The sequence below is a fragment of the Narcine bancroftii genome, chromosome 8 (genome assembly GCF_036971445.1).
Source record: "Narcine bancroftii isolate sNarBan1 chromosome 8, sNarBan1.hap1, whole genome shotgun sequence".
Taxonomy (NCBI): domain Eukaryota; kingdom Metazoa; phylum Chordata; class Chondrichthyes; order Torpediniformes; family Narcinidae; genus Narcine; species Narcine bancroftii.
The window spans coordinates 175,804,364-175,825,953 of record NC_091476.1 but is presented as its reverse complement, the minus strand read 5'-3'; the positions used below and the strand labels follow the sequence as shown (position 1 = coordinate 175,825,953).

Below are 21,590 nucleotides of genomic sequence, written 5' to 3'. Positions count from 1 at the left end.
AAATTTTAAATATGTTTAATGAAGCAGCCTCAACCATTTCCCTGGATAGAGAATTCCAAACATTCACTACTCTCTGGGAAAAACTATTTTTCCTCATCTCTGTCCTAAATCTACTCCCCCGAATCTTGAGACTGTATCCTCTCATTTTAGTTTCCCCGGCCAGCTCAAAAAACCTTCCTACATCTATCCTATCCATACCCTTCATAATCTTATATATTTCTATAAGTTCTCCTCTCATTCTTCTGAACTCGAGCGAATACAATCCTAGACGATTTAATCTTTCATCATAAGTCAACCCCTTCATCCCAGGGATCAACCTAGTAAACCTCCTCTGGACCGTCTCTAAATATGGAGACCAGAACTGGACACTGTACTCCAAGTGCGGTCTCACCAGTACCTTATACATATGCAACATTACCTCCCTACTCCTGAATTCAATTCCTCTAGCGAGGAAGGCCAACATTCCATTTGCCTTCTTAATAACCTGCTGCACCTGCAACCTAACTTTTTGCGATTCATGCACAAGCCCTCCCAAGTCCCTCTGCACAACAGAATGCTGTAGTTTCTCATCCTTTAAATAATATTCAGCTCTTTTATTTTTCTTGCCAAAGTGGATAACCTCACACTTACTAACATTATACTCTATCTCCCAGACCTTAACTATATCCCTCTGCAGACTCTCCACATCCTCATTACAATTTGCTCTTCCACTCAATTTGGTGTCATCCACAAACTTGGCTACACCATAGAAACATAGAAGATAGGAGCAGGAGTAGGTCATTCGACCCTTCGAGCCTGCTCCGCCATTCAACGAGATCATGGCTGATCTTAAAGTTCAGTACCCCATCCCCGCCTTCTCTCCGTAACCTTTAATACCCTTATACTGAAGAAATAGATCTAATTCCCTCTTAAATAGATTTAATGAACCTGCCTCTACTGCCCTCTGTGGCAACGAATTCAACAGATTCACCACACTCTGGGTCAAGAAATTCCTCCTCATCTTGGTCCTAAATGGTTTGCCTATTATCCTCAAACCATGGCCCCGGGTTCTGGATTTTCCCATCCTTGGAAACATCCCATCTGCATCAACTCTGTCCAGTCCTGCCAGAATTTTATAGGTCTCTATGAGATCCCCTTTCAATCTTCTAAACTCCAGCGAGTACAATCCCAATTTGCGCAATCTTTCCTCATAAGTCATTCCTGCCATTCCAGGTATCAGCCTGGTGAATCGCCTCTGCACTCCCTCCATTGCAAGAACATCCTTCCTTAGATAAGGTGACCAAAACTGCACACAATACTCCAGGTGGGGTCTCACCAAGGCCCTGTGCAGCTGCAGTAAGGAATCCTTGTTCCTCTACTCAAACCCTCTTGATATGAAGGCCAACATACCATTTGCCTTTTTAACCGCCTGCTGTACCTGCATGCTCGCCTTCAGAGACTGGTGTACAAGTACCTCTAGATCTCTCTGCACTTCCCCATCTCTTAATCTATTGCCATTCAAATAATAATCTGCCTTCCGGTTTGTATTACCAAAGTGAATAACCTCACATTTATCCACATTGTAGTGCATTTGTCATGTATCTGCCCAGTCCCTCAATTTATCCAAATCACACTGGAGCTTCCTGACCCCCTCTTCCGTGCACACAACTCCTCCTAGCTTAGTGTTATCTGCAAATTTGGAGATATTACATCCAATCCACTCATCCAGATCATTAATGTAAATTGTGAACAGCTGGGATCCCAGTACAGATCCCTGTGGCACCCCACTGGTCATCGCCTGCCACTCAGAAAACGAGCCATTTATCCCAACTCTCTGTCTTCTACCTTCCAGTCAGTTCTCAATCCACATCAATACTTTGCCCCCAATCCCATGAGCCTTGATTTTGGAAGCCAGTCGTTTATGCGGGACCTTATTGAAGGCCTTTTGGAAGTCCAGGTACACCACATCCACTGGCTCTCCCCCATCTATTTTACCTGTCACCATCTCAAAGAATTCCAATAGATTTGTCAAGCACGATTTACCTTTTGTAAATCCATGTTGACTCCGTCCGATCCCTTCTCTGCTAGTCATATGCTCCGCTATTACATCCTTAATAATGGATTCCATCATTTTGCCCACTACTGATGTAAGGCTCACTGGCCGATAATTCCCCACTTTTTCTCTACCCCCCTTTTTAAATAGTGGGGTAACATTAGCTACCCTCCAATCTATGGGTACTGATCCTGAGTCTATCGAGTTCTGGAAAATAATTCTTAAAGCATCTGCTATCTGAATGCCCACTTCCTTGAGTACCCTAGGATGTAGATTATCAGGCCCTTGGGATTTATCTGCCTTCAATCCCATCAATTTCCCCAAGACCATGTCCTTAGAGATACTGATTTCTTTCAGTTCCTCCCTTGCATTAGTCTCTGTTTCCCAACATCCTTGGGAGGTTATTTGTATCCTCTCTTGTAAAAACAGAACTAAAGTAAGAATTTAATTGCTCTGCCATTTCCTTATTGCCCATTGCTCCTCAGCGACAAGATCTCCATCCTCAACCGATGGTCAGAACACTTCCAATCTCTTTTCAGTGCCAACCGCTCAGTCCAAGATTCCGCCCTGCTCCAGCTCCCTCAACAGCCCCTAAGGCTAGAGCTGGATGAGGTTCCCACCCTGGATGAGACATATAAGGCAATCGAACAACTGAAAAGTGGCAAAGCAGCAGGTATGGATGGAATCCCCCCAGAAGTCTGGAAGGCTGGCGGCAAAACTCTGCATGCCAAACTGCATGAGTTTTTCAAGCTTTGTTGGGACCAAGGTAAACTGCCTCAGGATCTTCGTGATGCCACCATCATCACCCTGTACAAAAACAAAGGCGAGAAATCAGACTGCTCAAACTACAGGGGAATCACGTTGCTCTCCATTGCAGGCAAAATCTTCGCTAGGATTCTACTAAATAGAATAATACCTAGTGTCGCCGAGAATATTCTCCCAGAATCACAGTGCGGCTTTCGCGCAAACAGAGGAACTACTGACATGGTCTTTGCCCTCAGACAGCTCCAAGAAAAATGCAGAGAACAAAACAAAGGACTCTACATCACCTTTGTTGACCTCACCAAAGCCTTCGACACCGTGAGCAGGAAAGGGCTTTGGCAAATACTAGAGCACATCGGATGTCCCCCAAAGTTCCTCAACATGATTATCCAATTGCACGAAAACCAACAAGGTCGGGTCAGATACAGCAATGAGCTCTCTGAACCCTTCTCCATTAACAATGGCGTGAAGCAAGGCTGTGTTCTGGCACCAACCCTCTTTTCAATCTTCTTCAGCATGATGCTGAACCAAGCCATGAAAGACCCCAACAATGAAGACGCTGTTTACATCCGGTACCGCACGGATGGCAGTCTCTTCAATCTGAGGCGCCTGCAAGCTCACACCAAGACACAAGAGAAACTTGTCCGTGAACTACTCTTTGCAGACGATGCCGCTTTAGTTGCCCATTCAGAGCCAGCTCTTCAGCGCTTGACGTCCTGCTTTGCGGAAACTGCCAAAATGTTTGGCCTGGAAGTCAGCCTGAAGAAAACTGAGGTCCTCCATCAGCCAGCTCCCCACCATGATTACCAGCACCCCCACATCTCCATCGGGCACACAAAACTCAAAACGGTCAACCAGTTTACCTATCTCGGCTGCACCATTTCATCAGATGCAAGGATCGACAATGAGATAGACAACAGACTCGCCAAGGCAAATAGCGCCTTTGGAAGACTACACAAAAGAGTCTGGAAAAACAACCAACTGAAAAACCTCACAAAGATAAGCGTATACAGAGCCGTTGTCATACCCACACTCCTGTTCGGCTCCGAATCATGGGTCCTCTACCGGCACCACCTACGGCTCCTAGAACGCTTCCACCAGCGTTGTCTCCGCTCCATCCTCAACATCCATTGGAGCGCTTACACCCCTAACGTCGAAGTACTCGAGATGGCAGAGGTCGACAGCATCGAGTCCACGCTGCTGAAGATCCAGCTGCGCTGGATGGGTCACGTCTCCAGAATGGAGGACCATCGCCTTCCCAAGATCGTGTTATATGGCGAGCTCTCCACTGGCCACCGTGACAGAGGTGCACCAAAGAAAAGGTACAAGGACTGCCTAAAGAAATCTCTTGGTGCCTGCCACATTGACCACCGCCAGTGGGCTGATATCGCCTCAAACCGTGCATCTTGGCGCCTCACAGTTTGGCGGGCAGCAACCTCCTTTGAAGAAGACCGCAGAGCCTACCTCACTGACAAAAGGCAAAGGAGGAAAAACCCAACACCCATCCCCAACCAACCAATTTTCCCCTGCAACCGCTGCAATCGTGTCTGCCTGTCCCGCATCGGACTTGTCAGCCACAAACGAGTCTGCAGCTGACGTGGACTTTTTACCCCCTCCATAAATCTTCGTCCGCGAAGCCAAGCCAAAAAGAAAAAAAAAGAAATTATATATTCCCCTGATTCCGACTGCAAGGGACCTACTCTGGATTTCACCATTCTTTTCCTCTTGACATATTTATAAAAGCTTTTGCAGTCGGTTTTTATATTTGCCACAAGCTTACTTTCGTAATTTATTTTTGCTCTCTTGATTAATCCCTTTGTCCTCCTTTGGTGCATCTTGAACTGCTCCCAGTCTTCGGTTTTTGTCCCCTCCTCCAAGTCACTAATGTAAATGATGAACAGTTGTGGGCCTAGCACCGACCCTGCTGCACCCCACTTACCACTCTTTGCCAACCTGAAAAACTCCCGCTTATCCCGACTCTCTGCCTCCTGTCAGACAACCAATTTTCGATCCATGCCAATATACTTCCACAGACTCCACTTTCCTGTAACTGACTGATAAGTCTCTTGTGCGGCACTTTATCAAACACTTTCTGGAAATCCAAATATACAACATCAACCTGTTCCCCTCTATCCAGCACACCCATTATATCCTCAAAGAATCCTAACAAGTTTGTCAAACAAGATCTTCCCTTTCTAAAACCATGCTGCGTCTGCCTGATTGAACCCTTACATTTCAAAAGTTTCACTATTTCATCTTTAATGACGGCTTCAAGCATTTTTCCAACTACAGACGTCAAGCTAATTGGCAGATGATTTCCAGTCTTCTGCCTACATCCCTTCTTAAAAAGTGGCGTGACATTTGCTGTCTTCCAGTCTGCCGGGACCTGCCCAGAATCCAAGGAATTTTGGGATATGACCACCAATGCATCAACTATAACTTCTGCCATTTCCTTCAGAACCCTTGGATGCATATCATCAGGACCAGGTGATTTGTCTGGCTTTAGTCCCATTAGTTTCTCCATCACTACTTCCTTTGTAACAACTATTTTATCAAGGCCCTCCCCAACATTCGCATTCTTAACTCCACACTTGGGCATGCTGAACGTGTCTTCCACCGTGAAGACTGACACAAAATATTTGTTCATTGCCTCGGCCATTTCCTCATTTTTTGCTACCAGTTTTCTTTTCTCATCCTCCAAGGGTCCTATGTTAACTCTGGCCACCCTCTTCCATTTTATATATTTATAAAATTTTTTGCTTTCTGTTTTTATATTTTGTGCCAATTTACTTTCATAATCCTTTTTCCCATTTCTTATTACCCGCTTTGTAACCCCTTGTTGTCTCTTAAAGTTTTCCCAATCTTCCAGTTTCCCACTGCTCTTTGCAGCTTTGTACACCTGCGCCTTCAATTTTATACTCTCCTTTATTTCCTTTGTTAACCACGGTTGATTTTTCCCTCCCTTGCTGCCCTTTTTCCTGACCGGAATATATTTTTGTTGAGCATTACAAAATTTTTCTTTGAAAATCTTCCACAATTCCTCAACTGTTTCATCAATTAGCCTGTGCTCCCAGTCCACTCTGCCCAATTCCTCCCTAATCTATGCTAGTCACCCCTGTTTAAGCATAATATATTAATTTTAGATCTAACTCTTTCCCCTTCCATCTGAATGTGAAATTCAATCGTACTATGATCGCTATTTCCCAGATGGTCTCGGACTATTACATCATTTACTCTACCTATCTCATTGCACAACACGAGATCCAGGAGAGCACTTTCTCTTGTGGGTTCCTTAACATCCTGCTCAAGAAAGCTATCGTGGATGCATTCTATGAAGTCCTCTTCCAGACTCCCACGACCAACTTGATTTTCCCAATCTATTTGGAAGTTAAAGTCCCCCATGACGACTGCCGTATTATTATTACATGCCTCACTTATCTCTCTATTTATTTCCTGTGCCATTAAACTATTGTTATTTGGTGGGCCATAGATAACACCCACCAATAATTTTTTTCCTTTGTTATTCTTTATCTCTACCCAATTGTAAATCTCAGTAAATTGTAGATCTCTATTAAGTCACATCTCATCATTCTTCACTCCAAAGGGAAAAGTCCCAGCTCTACTAACCTTGCCTCATAAGACATTTTCTAATCCAGGTAACATCCTGGTAAATCTCCTCTGCACCCTCTCCAAAGATTCCACATCCCTCCACTATTGAGGTGACCAGAAATGAACACAATACTTTTAGTGGGGTCTCACCAGAGATTTGTAGGTTGCAACATGACCTCTCAACTCCTGAACTCAATCCTCTGATTAATAAAGCCCAACATCCCATTGGCTTTTTTAACTATCCTAACATGTGCAGCAAACTTGAAATGTATGGATTTGTACCCCAAGGTCCCTCTGTTCCTCTACATTAAGTATCCAACCATTAACCCTGTTCTCATCCTTCAGGCTTGACCTTCAAAAATGCATCACGTCACACTTATCTGGCCAACTCTGCATCCTGTCTATATCTTGTAACCTACAACAACCTTCAACCTGCATATTGCTGACCCACCCTTCCACTTCTTCATCTAGGATCTAGGTCATTTATAAAAATCACAAAGTATAGGGGTTCTAGAAATGATCCCTGAAGAACTCCACTAGTCACTGAACTCCAGGCAGAGTATTTTACGTCCACTACCACTCTCTGCTTTCCACAGGCAAGTCAATTCAGAATCCACACAGTTAAGGTTCCATGGATCCCGTGCCTCAGACATTTTGAATGAGACTCTTTTGGGGAACTGTGTCAAACATCTTATTACTGCCTACCTTCAGCAATTTCTTGTTATCACCTCAAAAAATCTTATTCGATTCATAAGGCATGACATTCTCTTCACAGTCATGCTGACTATCCCTGAGAAGACTGAACTCCAAATGCTCATAAATGCTGTCCTTAAGAATCCTCTTCAATAGTTTGCACACCTCTCTCATCATCCTTTCTTCTTCACATACACATAGAATGCCTTGGGGTTCTTCTTAATCCAACTTGCCAAGGCCTCTTCATGTCCCATTGGAGCTCTCCAAAGTCCTTTCTTAAGTTTCTTCTTGGCTAATGATATAATTCTCATGAGCCTTTGCTTTTTTTTTACTTCCCAAGTCTTATATATGCTTCCCTTTTCCTCTTAATTAACTGCCTTGCCTGTTTGTCAACCAAAGTTCCCTTTCCTACCAACTTTTCCCTGTCTCAATGGGACAAACGTATCCAGAACCCCACACAAGTGGTCCCTAAACATCCTCACATTACCTCTGTGCTTTCATCAGTGAATATCTGCTCCCAATTTACTCTCCCTAGGTTTTCATCCCACCGTCATTAGCCTTTCCCCATTTAAACACTTTCCCATTTTATCCACATTTATCCTTGTTCTTACCTATGCTAAAGCTCAGGGTGTTATGGCCACCTGACCAGTACTAGATCCAGTATGGATTCTCCTCTCATTAGTTGGTCCACATACTGCGTACTTCTCCAAATGGTCCTTGATCCTATCCTTAAGTATCCTCTCCAATAGTTTGCCCACCACTGACCTAAGACTCACCAGTCTATAATTCCCAGGAATCTCCCAACTACATTTTTTAAACAAGGGAACTACATTTGCCATTCTCCAATACTCCAGCACCTCCCCTGCAGCTAAAGAGGACTCAAAGATCAGAGCTACTTCCCCAGTTATCTCTTCCCTCACTTCCCACAGCAGCCTAAGGTATATCACGTCCGGCCCAAAGGACTTATCAATCTTCTTTTTTTTTTTAAATTTTTTTATTTTTCACACCATAAATCACATTAGCCATGATATACACTATTTCTTTTTCACACATATACAGTGACTTTTTCTCCCCCCCCCGCTTTCCTCCCAAACCACCCCCCCACCCCCCCCTCTCATCCATTTTAGGTATACAATCTAGGTTGCATTAAGCCAGTCAGACAATGTTGTCATTCAACAAAATTACACCAGAAATTCTACTGAGTCCATTCTTTTCTTTCCTTCTCCTTCCATCATCTTAGGTAATGTTTGTCCCCGGTAGGTTTTCGCTATTGTATTTAATGTAAGGCTCCTATACTTGTTCGAATATTTCAATATTATTTCTTAACCAATATGTTATTTTTTCTAATGGAATACATTTATTCATTTAAATTTGGTAGTTTCTTCCTTTTAATTTGGTTATATATTCCATTAATATTTAAAGACATATAGTTCAGCGTAGCCCTTTTATATTTTGTTTATCTTCTCTTTCCGTTTTTCCATCATTACCTTTCCTCCTTTTCCATTTCTGTTTTCTTATTTTCAACTCTTTATAAGACAACATTCCTACAACATCTAACATTTTCCTTATTCTCCTATTTCTATCTTATTTATCCCCAATCTCCCCTTCACCTCCTGAGTTGTCCTTTATCCCTTGTCGGACAACCACATCTCCCCTCTCCATTTGGATTTGCGAATCCACTCGCAAGCGTCAACTGATTTTGCAGTGACCGCTATTTCCCCCCACCCCGCCTCCCCCAGAAAAGATTTCACTTTTCATATGTCACAAAGGTCACTCTTTAAATTCCCTCCTTATTCTCTCTATTCCATTACCTTCCCTTATTAATTCTTGTCTATACTATCTATATTTTCCTCTAAGTACAGATACATTCATGTATGCTCATTGTCTCTATTCACTCTTATACCTCTTTACCCGCATACATATCAATCGTGATCATTTTTACTCTCATTACCCGTCTTCATCCCTCAGTCTCTTTTTGTCTTTACCCACATACATATCAATCGTGATCATTTTAACTCTCATTACCCGTCTTCCTCCCTCAGTCTATTTTTGTAATTGTTCTGCAAATTTTCGTGCTTCTTCTGGATCCGAGAATAGTCTGTTTTGTTGTCCTGGAATAAATATTTTCAATACCGCTGGATGCTTTAGTATAAATTTATACCCTTTCTTCCATAAAATCGCCTTTGCTGTATTGAACTCTTTTCTCTTCTTTAGGAGTTCAAAACTTATATCTGGATAAATGAAGATTTTTTGCCCTTTATACTCCAGTGGTTTGTTGCCCTCTCTTACTTTTTCCATTGTCTTCTCCAGTACCTTTTCTCTTGTAGTATATCTTAGGAATTTTATTACAATAGATCTTGGTTTTTGTTGTGGTTGTGGTTTAGAGGCCAATACTCTATGTGCCCTTTCTATTTCCATTTCTTGCTGTAGTTCTGGACATCCTAGGGTCTTAGGGATCCAATCTTTTATAAACTCCCTCATATTCTTGCCTTCTTCATCTTCCTTAAGGCCCACTATCTTTATGTTATTTCTTCTGTTATGGTTTTCCATTGTATCTATTTTTTGAGCTAGTAGTTCTTGTGTCTCTTTAGTTTTTTTATTAGATTTCTCCAATTTCTTTTTTAAGTCTTCTACCTCCATTTCTGCTGCTACTGCCCGCTCTTCCATCTTGTCCATTTTCTTTCCCATTTCTGTTAAGGTCATCTCCATTTTATTTATTTTCTCTTCTGTGTTGTTTATTCTTTTTCTTAAATCATTGAATTCCTGTGTTTGCCATTCTTTAAATGACTCCATGTATCCTTTAATAAGAGCAAGTATATCCTTTATCTTGCCTATCTTTTCTTCTTCTATTTCACCATACTCTTCCTCTTCTTCTTCCTCTTCTTCTTCCTCTGGGTTGGCCATCTGTTGTTTCTTTGGTGCGCTTTCCTCCTCTTCTTTCTTGTTTCTATTGTCTTCTGTGGTCTCTTCTTGCTGCAGGTGTTCTGCAGCTGTCGTTGCCGGCTGTGGAGATCGACTCCCCAGCTGGTCCCCCCTCCCGTTGGTGTGTTTTTTTTTACATTCGCATCGCGCATGCGCGGTTGCGCACTTTTACTCGGCTCAGCGAGCCATTTTTGTAGTCCATTATTTACCGACCTGAGGGAGCGGGTTTCTCTCTCCGCAGCGGGCCTCTTCGGACAGGTAAGGCCTTCACCTTTTTCCTCCTTTGTCTTCTCTTCCTCTCTTCTTGCCGTTGCTTTCGATTTTTCTTTTTTTGTCGCCATCTTCTTTCCACCTTTATACTCACTTTTCTGTAACTTTTATTTCTGTGCCTTTGTGTTTTCTCTTGTTTTTCCCGACTTTTCTGGAGAGGGCTGGAGTTCACCGTCCGGCCACTACTCCATCACGTGACTCCTCCCAGGACTTATCAATCTTAATGTTTTTAAGATCCAACATTTCCTCTTCCTTAATCTATACATTGTCCAGCACACAGGCAAGCTCTATTCCAACCTCACCCTGATCAGGCGTTTGGTAGAAAATCCTCCTCAAGTTGGTTTCCCTTGCACAAGTTTGCCCCCAATCCACCTCTCATCCTTGAAAGAATGTGAGCCTTGTGGCACAACATGCCAATTAGTGAAGGGCAGATTCAAGTGAGATGTGGTCATGTGGTCTCACCTCCAACCAGCTTTCTGATGGGGTGGAGCTGATCTACCACACTCCTTCCATTCAACTCAACATGCATACTGGTGCCACTTACTGACAGTCCCTTACTCTCTCTGTGCCTCCCCACTGTATCTCTCATTTCACTTACCCATCTCCTTCCTTCTCCCCAACAGCCTTCATCATCTCTCACCTGTTCTCCGAAGCACCAATATCCTTTATCTCCCACTCCTCTCCTAACTCCTTTCTCACCCATTCACTGTCCTCTCTCCACCCTCTTGTTCTCCTTCTTACTCTCCTCAGCCCTGTCTGACCTTCCTTCTCCCTGATCCGTCCCTTTCCCACAATCTTTTGCATTCTACAACCAACTCCTTTCCCCCTTGCCTTCCCATTTGCCCTCATCCATTTCTCTCTTCCTCTGCGACCCTCACTATCTGCCATCTCTGACTTCCATACATCCAAATCCTCACCTTCCCACCTCCACTCTTTCTCTTCATGTCTTCTGTTCTCCCACCTCTCTGACTTTGGCTTTGACAACTCTTTCTCTCCATTCCATGTTTGGGCTCTCACACTCATTCCTTCTCCCAATCCCACCCTTCTTTCTTTCTCCCACCACCATCCATTTGCTGCTTAAATTGATGTCACCTGATTTTATGCTCCTGGCCTCCATTTTGTTTGCATCTCTGTCTCAAAGATCCAGGCAACATTTTGCATCTCACTTTTTTTCCTTTACCTGCATGTTTCCTTACCCCCACCACCCATTAGGAAGGTTTCTAGAATAAAAATCCAATTAGTTCTGCTAAATTTTCTCTGAATACTTTATTTGAAGAAATTTTCAATCAGCATGTAGTCACAAGATTAAAAAAAACACATCAAATATATATACACAAGAAAAACAACATCAAACTACATTTTGACATTAAAAAGAAGGATCAACATATCACAATATCGTATTCTTCTTGGTCAAGTTTATAGTCTGTGTTAATCCTAGAGAGGAATAAGAAATTAGGAAAGAAAAGAAGAGACCCCCCCCTCCCATAGAAAAGAAAAAGAAACCGAAGCTAGCGTGCAATCCACGATCATTTTCATCCACATGGCAGGCCTTTTTTTAAAAAAATGCTCCACAACTTCTTGATTTATTCCTCTCTTTCTACAAACAGGAGCCACCTTGGGGATTCACACAAGTCCCAACTATACTCGCCTTCCCAATAGCAATGTATAACAATTACTGTTCAAACCTACTCTGGCAGCTCTCTTGGTCCATGGATGGACCACTCTTTTACCTTTGTAACAAATTCCCACCTGAACTATTTCCAACACTTCATTTTCTGAATATCCCTATCACCACCTCAGAAGCCAAACTAACCAGTGATATCCATAAACCCAATGACTCCCATAGCTACCTCAACTCCCAATCTTTCTCCAAAGAATTCTGTCTTGTTCTTTCCATTTCTCCGACTTTGTTGCATGTCTTGAAGATCATGGTTTCCCCAGGACAATTTCTGAAATGTTCTCCTTCAGGAAATGAGGTTTCCCCTCTGCCACAGACATTCCCAAGTCTACTTACCAGCCCTTTGCCCAAACAGATGGGGTTCCCCATCTTCAGTTTTACCCCACTAGTCTTCACTTGCAGCACATCATCCTCCACCAATGCCATCCCGCCAGTCATGTTCCCTTCTCCCCACTTTCTGATTACTGCAGAGACCACTCTCCCTGTTCAAATCATCTCTAGCCAAATCATCTCATTTCCCACCCCTGCCTCCCCATGTTCCTTTGCAACGGTTACCCCTTCACCTTCTACCTCATAACCATCCATGGACCAAGAGAGCTGCCAGGTGAGGTCGAGTCACCACTTCCTCCTCATCCATTTCATTCAGTGCTCACCTCTGATCAGTTTGCAGGAAATGCCTGCACTCTTCCTGGAACTGGAACTCCTCTTCCCATTCCCTCACCAACATGTGCATCTTTGCCCTGCTCCACTCTCATGGTGAGGCCACATGCAAACTGGAGGAACAACACATTATATCTGTAGAGGTGCTTTCAATCCAACAGTGGGAACAGTGTATTTACCATTTTGTAACCCACTCTGCCATGGTACTTTCCCATTCCACCAGCCAGAGTCTCTCTCCCTTTGTCCACCTTTTGGAGGTTGTCTGCACTTAACTTCAGACTTGTTAACGAAGGAACCTTCCCGAAAATAAAAATCCTGCCTCAACGCTGAATGATACAGACACACCAGCAGGTGCACTTGTTCTGCTAGTTTAGGATTAAAGACCTCACCTTGGGGGTCTGCAGAACAACAGCAATGAAAATGTGATTAGATTTTGTTTTCAGTCTGAGGAAGAAACAAATGTGATGTCTGTGATCTTGCAAGTTCCCTTAGGTTCCTCCTCCATTCCAAGTCCATGCAAATGGCAGAAATGGGTCCTCGATGTTATCCTTCGATGTCGATTTATGAGTGGTTTTATGGGTACATGTCAGAGAGAATAAGTGTAGGGGCAAGAAAGGACGAGGACTGATGGGATTTAGCCATTTGTTGTTGGCATGTATATTGTGGGCTGAATGGCTGACTGCTAGGTGTAATCAGTATGAGACAACCTCCAGAAATGGACTTGCTCTCATATGATCCATCTCTGAGTCGTACTTTCCCTCCATCCCCATATCAGAGGACAGATGAGCTAAAGTCAAGCTTGTGATAGGACAGATTCTATCACCAATGTGTCTATGTACAGATGGTCGTGTAGGATGACTGTGATTGGCTGAGAGCGTAGCCACACCTACTGACAGGTCTTAAGGATTGCTCCTAGCCAGACAAGGTCATTCTGGACTGGTCGACCTACTTGTGATATGCTCCAGTCTTTTAGTTAATAAAAGCCGTGGTTTGGATCAACAAGTCTTTGGTTCTTTCGACGCGCTCTACAATTTTATTAACTAAAAAGTTTCGAAGGGATGGAATGTATGCTACGGCTGAAACGCCTCAACATCGACCCACAGTCAGCTACAGGCTCGAATGACTTTAAGCACTGGGTGAGATGCTTCAAAACATACTTACAACTCTCTGACCCTGCCGTGATAGAGGACAGCTATCGACTACTAATACTGATGACTATGGTGTCCCCGAGAGTCTACCAGAGTGTCCAGGACGTGACCACGTGACCACTCAGCCATGAAGGTGCTGAAAGGGCTCTACGAGCGACCGGTGAATAGAGTCTATGCTCAGTACAAACTTGCTACAAGGAGGCAACAGCCCGGTGAGTCCTGTAGAGCTTATATTCAGGCACTAAGGGCAATGGACAGGGACTGTGCCTGCACAGACAGAACTGCTGCGGAGACCACAGAAGATCTCATTTGGGATGCCTATGTGGCCAGGGTTCGATCAAATGAGGTGAGGCAGTGCCTGCTAGAGCACAGGGGAGAAAACCTAGAGGACATGATCAGGATCGCAGAGACGATGGAGGCTGTGGTCTTAAGTATGGACATGTACTCTCGGGGCTGGACCCCACACTCTGATGTGAGTAGGATGCCCTCCCACTACCCTACTAATGCTGTTACACTGCCCGATGCAACCCCAAAGTGTTATTTCTGCAGGAGGAACAAGCACAGCAGGTCCCAGTGCCCGGTGAGAAAAGCCAGGTGCCAGAAGTGCCTTAAAAATGGCCACTTTGCTGTAGTCTGTCGCTCCAAAATGGCCACCGTCAAACACAGTGCCTCGTGTGAAGCCCAATCGCCACCCTCCATTTCAAACACTTTTTCCTCAGAGCTCTCGTCCAATGAGAGCGAGGGCTCTACTGCGCAGCAGTGCCTGGCGTCATGGGGCAGACACTGAGCGTGGAAAGCCGCTGCCAACCAGGGACCCGCCGCTGCTGCTGACCCGCCACCACCGAGGAAGCTGTCCAGGTACCCGCAACTGCGACCAATGCTACCGACCCGGTACCCACCGACGCTGGACACGCCACAACCGACACTGCCGAACCAATACCCAACGATGCTGCCGACCAGGCCCGCCGCCAGCAAGCAGCGACCCCCAACGCTTACTGTTGGCTGGCCGACATCCACAGCAGGCTGCAGGCAGCAACACTAACGCCTCGACGCTGTCTCTTCAGGCCCACTCCACTGTCCCCATTACAAGTCTCTGCATCAATAACCCTCGACCAGGACTTCCCCCATCCCCTCACAAAAGCAATGGAACGATTAAAGTGCATGGACACTATACCAATCGTTTATTTGACTCGGGGTCAACTGACAGTTTTATCCGCCCCAGACCTGGCCCACCATTGTGGACTGGCTATTCTCCCAATGCACAGAGAATTTCATTGGTGACAAGATCACATTCAACTGGGGTAAAGGGGTACTGCTTGACGACCTTGAAAGTCCAGGGCATCACATTCACAGACTTCAAATATTAGTCCATCCCCAATTGTGTGCCCCTGCACTGCTGGGACTGGATTTTCAGTGCCAGTTTCAAACCATTTCCCTGCACTTTGGGGGGCCTCACGCTCCACTCTCCGTCTATAACCACTCCACCCCGGAAGCTTCCTGCCAGCGGCAGCCCGAGCCACTTGCCCCCGTGCCCCAGGGCCTCACCTCCGAGTTGCTCTGCCAGCACTTTTCACAAACTTCACCCCTGGTTGGAAGACTGTGGCCACCAAAAACCGGCAATATAGTTATGAACACAGGAAATTTATCACAAGCTAGGTGCGCAGACTACTGGACGAGGGCATTACCGAACCTAGCTCGAGTCCCTGGAGGGCCCAGGTGGTGGTTGTTAAAAACGAGAAGCCGTGGATAGTGGTTGACTACAGCCAATCAACCGCTTCACACTTCTGGATACATACCCCCTTCCACGAGGAGCTCTGTCATCCAGGGGTCACCAGGTTCGTGCACTTTGTCAAAGCTCACAACCTGCCCTACATGGTCGAGAAGATTCGCTCCATGACCCAAGCCTTGCCCGGTGTGCACTGAGTGCAAGCCCCACTTCTTCCATCCAGAGAACACCCACAGAGCGTCTTAGTGTAGACTTCAAGGGGCCCCTACCATTGACCAACCGTAACACCTACATCCTTAAGGCCGTTGACGTGTACTCCCGCTTCCCGTTCGCTGTGCCCTGCTCGGACATGACTGCCTCTTCAGTCATAGAGGCCCTGCATAGAATCTTCGCCATCTTTGGGTACACCAGTTACATCCACAGTGACAGAGGGTCCTCGTTTATGAACGCAGAGTTGCGGCAGTTCCTTCTGGAGCGTGGTATTGCTTCAAGCAGGAACACCAGCTATAACCTACGCAGTAATAGGCAAGTCGAAAGAGTGAATGCCACCGTCTGGAAAGCAGTTATGCTTGCCCTCCGGTCCAAAGGTCTCCCCACCTCTCGCTGGCAGGACGTGCTCACTAGTGCCCTACACTCCATCTGCTCCCTCCTATGCACCACGACCAATGCCACCCCCCATGAAAGGATGTTCTCTTTCCCGAGGAAATCTGAGTTGGGTATGACCATACTGGCATAGCTCATGGTTCCCGGTCCAGTCCTCTTACGATGCCACGTCCTGTAATCAATGACCCCTTGGTTAACCGAGTGACTTTGCTCCATGTGAACCCGCATTATGCCTACGTTGAGTACCCGGACGGGCAGGAGGACACAGTCTCGGTAAGGGACCTAGCCCAAGTCGGATCAGGTGCAGCAGTGCCTTTAACCCAACTTCCCCTATTCCTTCTCCCCCAGGTCATGTGCTTGAACAGAGGGACCAGCATCAACCCACCAGCTCAGGCCAGACTGTCGACAACGCCGTTGGGGAATTGAGCGAAGCAGTGGCTACCCTCTATGAGTCTGCCGGTGACATGACTCCGGCGACCCCAATCCCGGCACCACAGCGGTCACGCCGGATGGTCAGGCCCTAACCTCCATCTACCCTGGGGTCAGTTCTCAAAGAAGGGGTGAATGTGATAGTACAGATTCTATCACCAATGTGTATATGTACAGATTGTAGTGTAGGGTGACTGTGATTGGCTGAGAGTGTAGCCACATCTACTGGCAGGTCTTAAAGGATTGCTCCTAGCCAGACCAGGTCATTCTGGATTGGTTGACATACTTGCGATATGCTCCAGTTTTTTAATTAATAAAAGCCTTGGTTTGGATCAACAAGCCTTTGGTTCTTTCGACGCACTCTACATGCAATCACATACAACCCTGAGGTTCTCTTCCCTTCTGGTGAGGCAGAATTACCACTCACTGGTAGTGCAAAAGACTGTAGTCAAAATTATAAGTATACATTCAAAGAAAGATAAATTGATTGTGCAGAACAGAGAAAAAATGAATAAAGTGCAAAAGTAAGTCCTTAAATACCTTCAAGTCTCTAATTGAATTTGTTGTTGATGTTGGAGGGGTAGAAACTGTTCCTGAACCTGGTCTAGTGGCACCTATATCTTTTTCCTATTGGTAGAAGCGAGAACAGTTGTCATGTTGGGTGGTGTGCATCCTTTATTTTTAATTTTTATTTTCCACACTATGAACCATACTGACCAAAATACACACAAACATTTCCCTCTTGAATATACAGTGTCATTTTCTCCCCTTTTTCCCTTCCCTCCCTTCTTCACCCCCCCTCCCTACCCACTAAACGTTCAACATACACAATACAATAAACCCATTAAACAATGTCATCACACAATGAAAATAAACAAGAAATTTGTGTCATCTACTTTTACACACTGGGTCAGTTCATTTTGTCGTCTTCTTGTCATTTTAGGCGGTGGAAGTTCGCAGTAGGCCCTCTCTGTTGTGTTTCATGTATGGTTCCCAAATTTGTTCGAATACTGTGATTTTATTTTTTAAATTATATGTTATTTTTTCAAATGGAAAACATTTATTCATTTCCATGTACCATTGCTGTATTCTCAGGCTCTCTTCCTTTTTCCAAGTTGACTATACATTTTTTTGCTACAGCTAAGGCTATCATAATAAATCTTTTTTGTGCTTCATCCAGTTTGAGGCCTAATTCTTTACTTCTTATATTAGTTAGAAGAAAGATCTCTGGATTTTTTGGTATGTTACTTTTTGTGATTTTATTTAATACCTGATTTAGATCTTCCTAAAACTTTTCCACTTTCTCAGATGCCCAAATTGCATGTACTGTTGTTCCTGTTTCCTTCTTACAGTGAAAACATCTATCTGATACTGTTGGGTCCCATTTATTTAACTTTTGGGGCGTGATATATAGCCTATGTAACCAATTATATTGTATCATGTGTAACCTCATGTTTATCGTATTTCTCATAGTTCCGGAGCATAGCTTTTCCCATGTTTCATTCTTTATCTTTATGTTTAGATCTTGTTCCCATTTTTGTTTAGGTTTACAGCTTGTTTCCTTGTTCTCTTTCTCTTGCAGTTTGATGTACATGTTTGTTATAAATCTTTTAATTATCATTGTGTCTGTAATCACATATTCAAAGCTGCTTCCTTCTGGTAACCTGTCTGCTTCCCAATTTGTCCTTCAAGTAGGTTTTCAGTTGGTGGTATGCAAACATTGAACCATGAGTTATACAATATTTGTCCTTCATTTGTTCAAAAGATAATAAATTATTTCCCAAAAACAATTTTCTATTATTTTGATCCCTTTTCTCTCCCATTCTCTAAAGGAAAGGTTATCTATTGTGAAAGGGATTAGTTGATTTTGCGTCAATATTAATTTTGCTAGTTGATAATTTGTTTTATTCCTTTCTACATGAATCTTCTTCCAAACGTTGAGCAGATGGTGCAGTACTGGTGAATTCCTATGTTGCACCAGCTTTTCATCCCATTTATATAGTATATGTTCAGGTAACTTCTCCCCTATTTTATCTAGCTCTAATCTGGTCCAATCTGGTTTTTCCCTTGTTTGATAAAAATCTGATAGGTATCTTAATTGTGCTGCTCTATAATAATTCTTAAAGTTTGGTAGCTGTAAGCCCCCTTCTTTGTACCATTCTGTTAATTTATCTAGCGCGATCATTGGTTTCCCCCTTTCCATAAGAATTTCCTTATTATTTTCTTTAGCTCCTTGAAGAATTTCTCTGTTAGGTGAATTGTTAATGATTGAAATAGGTATCGTATCCTTGGGAACATATTCATTTTAATACAATTTACCCTTCCTATCAGTGTTAGTGGTAAGTCTTTCCAATGCTCTAAGTCGTCTTGTAATTTCTTCATTAATGGCTGATAATTTAGTTTGTATAGATGGCTTAGATTATTATCTAGTTGTATACTTAGGTATCGAATTGCTTGTGTTTGCCATCTAAATGGTGATTCTTTCTTAAACTTTGTGAAATCCGCATTATTCATTGGCATTGCTTCACTTTTATTTGCATTGATCTTGTACCCCAATACTTCTCCATATTCCTTCAATTTCTTATGTAATTCTTTTATTGATATTTCTGGTTCTGTTAAGTATATTATAACGTCATCTGCAAATAGACTGATTTTATATTCCTTCTCTTTTATTTTTATCCCTCTTATTTTATTTTCTGTTTTTATCAGTTCTGCCAGTGGTTCTATAGCTAACGCGAACAGTGAGGGAGATAGTGGACATCCTTGCCTAGTTGATCTGCTTAATTTAATTGGTTTGATATATATCCATATATCCTTCACCAATCATACCTTATATAATGCTTTAATCCAATTAATAGATTTCTCTGGTAGATTGAACCTCTGTAGTACTTTGAATAAATAATTCCATTCTACTCTGTCAAAGGCTTTCTCTGTGTCTAAGGCAACCGCCACCGTTGGCATCTTGTTTCCTTGTACTGTATGGATTAAGTTAATGAACTTACAGATATTGTCCGTTGTTCGTCTTTTCTTAATAAATTCAGTTTAATCCAGTTTTACTATTTTTGGTACACAATCGGCCAATCTGTTAGCTAATAGTTTAGCTATTATCTTATAATCTGTGTTAAGTAGAGATATTGGTCTATACGATGCTGGTGTTGGTGGATCTTTCCCTGTCTTTGGTATTACTGTAATTATTGCTGTTTTGCATGAATCTGGCATGTTTTGTGTTTCTTCAATCTGGTTCATTACTTCCAGGAGAGGAGGAATTAATAAGTCTTTAAATGTTTTATAGAATTCTATTGGGAGTCCATCCTCTCCCGGCATTTAATTGTTCGGTAGTTTTTTTTAATATATCCTGTATTTTTCTATTTCAAATGGTTTTATTAATTAATTTTGCTCCTCTTACAATTTCGGTAGTTCAATTTTAGCTAGAAATTCATCTATTTTGTCTTATTTCCCTTCGTTCTCAGTTCGATATAATTGCTCGTAGAATTCCTTGAAGTTTTCATTGATTTCTGTTGGGTTATATGTCAGTTGTTTGTCCTTTTTCCTTGATGCCAATACCGTTCTTTTAGTTTGTTCTGTCTTAAGCTGCCACGCTAGAATTTTGTGCGCTTTTTCTCCTAGTTCGTAATACTCCGTTTTGTCTTCATTATGTTCTTCTCCACCTTGTATGTTTGTAGTGTTTCATATTTATTTTTTTGTCTGCCAATTCTCTTTTTGTTGTATCTTCCCTATTGCTAATTTTTTTACTGTACTTGCTTTTCCCTTTCCAGCTGTTCTATTTCCCGATTGTAGCCTTTCACTGATTCTGTATTTATTTCAAAGTATATTTTAGTTTGTCACTCAATGAATTCTCTAAAATCCTGTCTTTCAAGTAGCATGGAGTTTAATCTCCATCTATACGTTCTCGGTGGGATGTCCTCCAGCTCTATTGCCATTAACAGGGGTAAGTGATCCGATAACAATCTAGCTTTATCTAGCAATCCTAACTTTCCCTTGGATGTGGGCTGATAACAGGAACAGGTCTATCCTTGAGTATGTTTTATGTCTACCTGAATAATATGAGTATTCCTTCTCCTTTGGTTGTTGTCTCCTCCATATATCCAAAAGTTGCATTTCCTGCATCAATTTAACCATAAATTTGGTTACTTTGTTCTTTCTGCTAGTCTTTTTTCCAGTTTTATCCATCTTTGAGTCCAAATTAAGGTTAAAGTCCCCTCCTATCAGTAAATTCCCCTGCGTATCTGCAATCTTCAAAAAGATATCTTGCATAAATTTTTGATCCTCTTCATTGGGTGCATATACATTGAGCAAATTCCAAAATTCTGAATATATCTGACACTTTATCATTACATACCTCCCTGCTGGATCTATTATTTCCTCCTCTATTTTGATTGGTACATTTTTATTGATTAATATAGCTACTCCTCTGGCTTTTGAATTATATGATGCTGCCATTACGTGCCCTACCCAGTCTCGCCTTAATTTCTTGTGTTCCACTTCAGTTAGATGCGTTTCCTGCACGAATGCTGTATGAATTGTTCTTTCTTCAGTAAATTTAACAGCCTCTTCCTTTTGATCTGGTTATGTATTCCGTTAATATTTAATAGTCATATAGTTCAACATGGCAATTTCATACTTTGTTTACCTTTCCTTTCCGCTTCCTGGTGGGGGGGGGGGGGGGGAGGGGGTGGGTAGCGACAAGGTGCCATTGTGGTAGCAGTGTAAATAGACATGAATGTAACAGAGTAATGGAAATATATGGATACAAAACTAAGGCTGGGAGGATACAGTTTTTCTTTTGTAAATAATTTATTGGGAATAAAATCTAGTTTGATTTTTAAAAAACTAAAATTTGCAGGAACCCAAACAATTGTTTCACAGGAGCAGGGATTCACTTGCACAGTTCAGGTTCTTCATTTGCTGTTCCCAATGTATAATTTATTCCCATTTCTTCATCCTCTGAGATTCCCTTTCTTCCATACATTCCTCATCCTCTCTGCAACTTCAAACCAATTTGTCTTCTCTCCTTCCCTGTTGCAAGGAGACATCATC

At 43.0% G+C, this 21,590-nt stretch overlaps 1 protein-coding gene across 9 annotated transcripts in view; it reads right to left on the bottom strand.

Moving 5' to 3' along the window:
- Positions 1–21,590, bottom strand: part of trit1 (tRNA isopentenyltransferase 1) — a 122,452-nt gene that overhangs the window by 61,272 nt on the left and 39,590 nt on the right. For 7 of the 9 annotated variants that reach the window (XR_011343605.1, XR_011343606.1, XR_011343604.1 and 4 more), the window contains one exon: positions 17,073–17,159. Coding sequence is in view for 5 of the 9 variants with exons in the window: in XM_069895934.1 (XP_069752035.1) it covers positions 17,073–17,159 (87 nt within the window). In the remaining 4 variants the exon portion in view is untranslated. Of the gene's footprint in view, positions 1–12,619; positions 12,740–17,072; positions 17,160–21,590 lie in introns of those variants that run through there. The other 2 variants (XM_069895937.1, XR_011343603.1) reach the window with 2 other exon arrangements.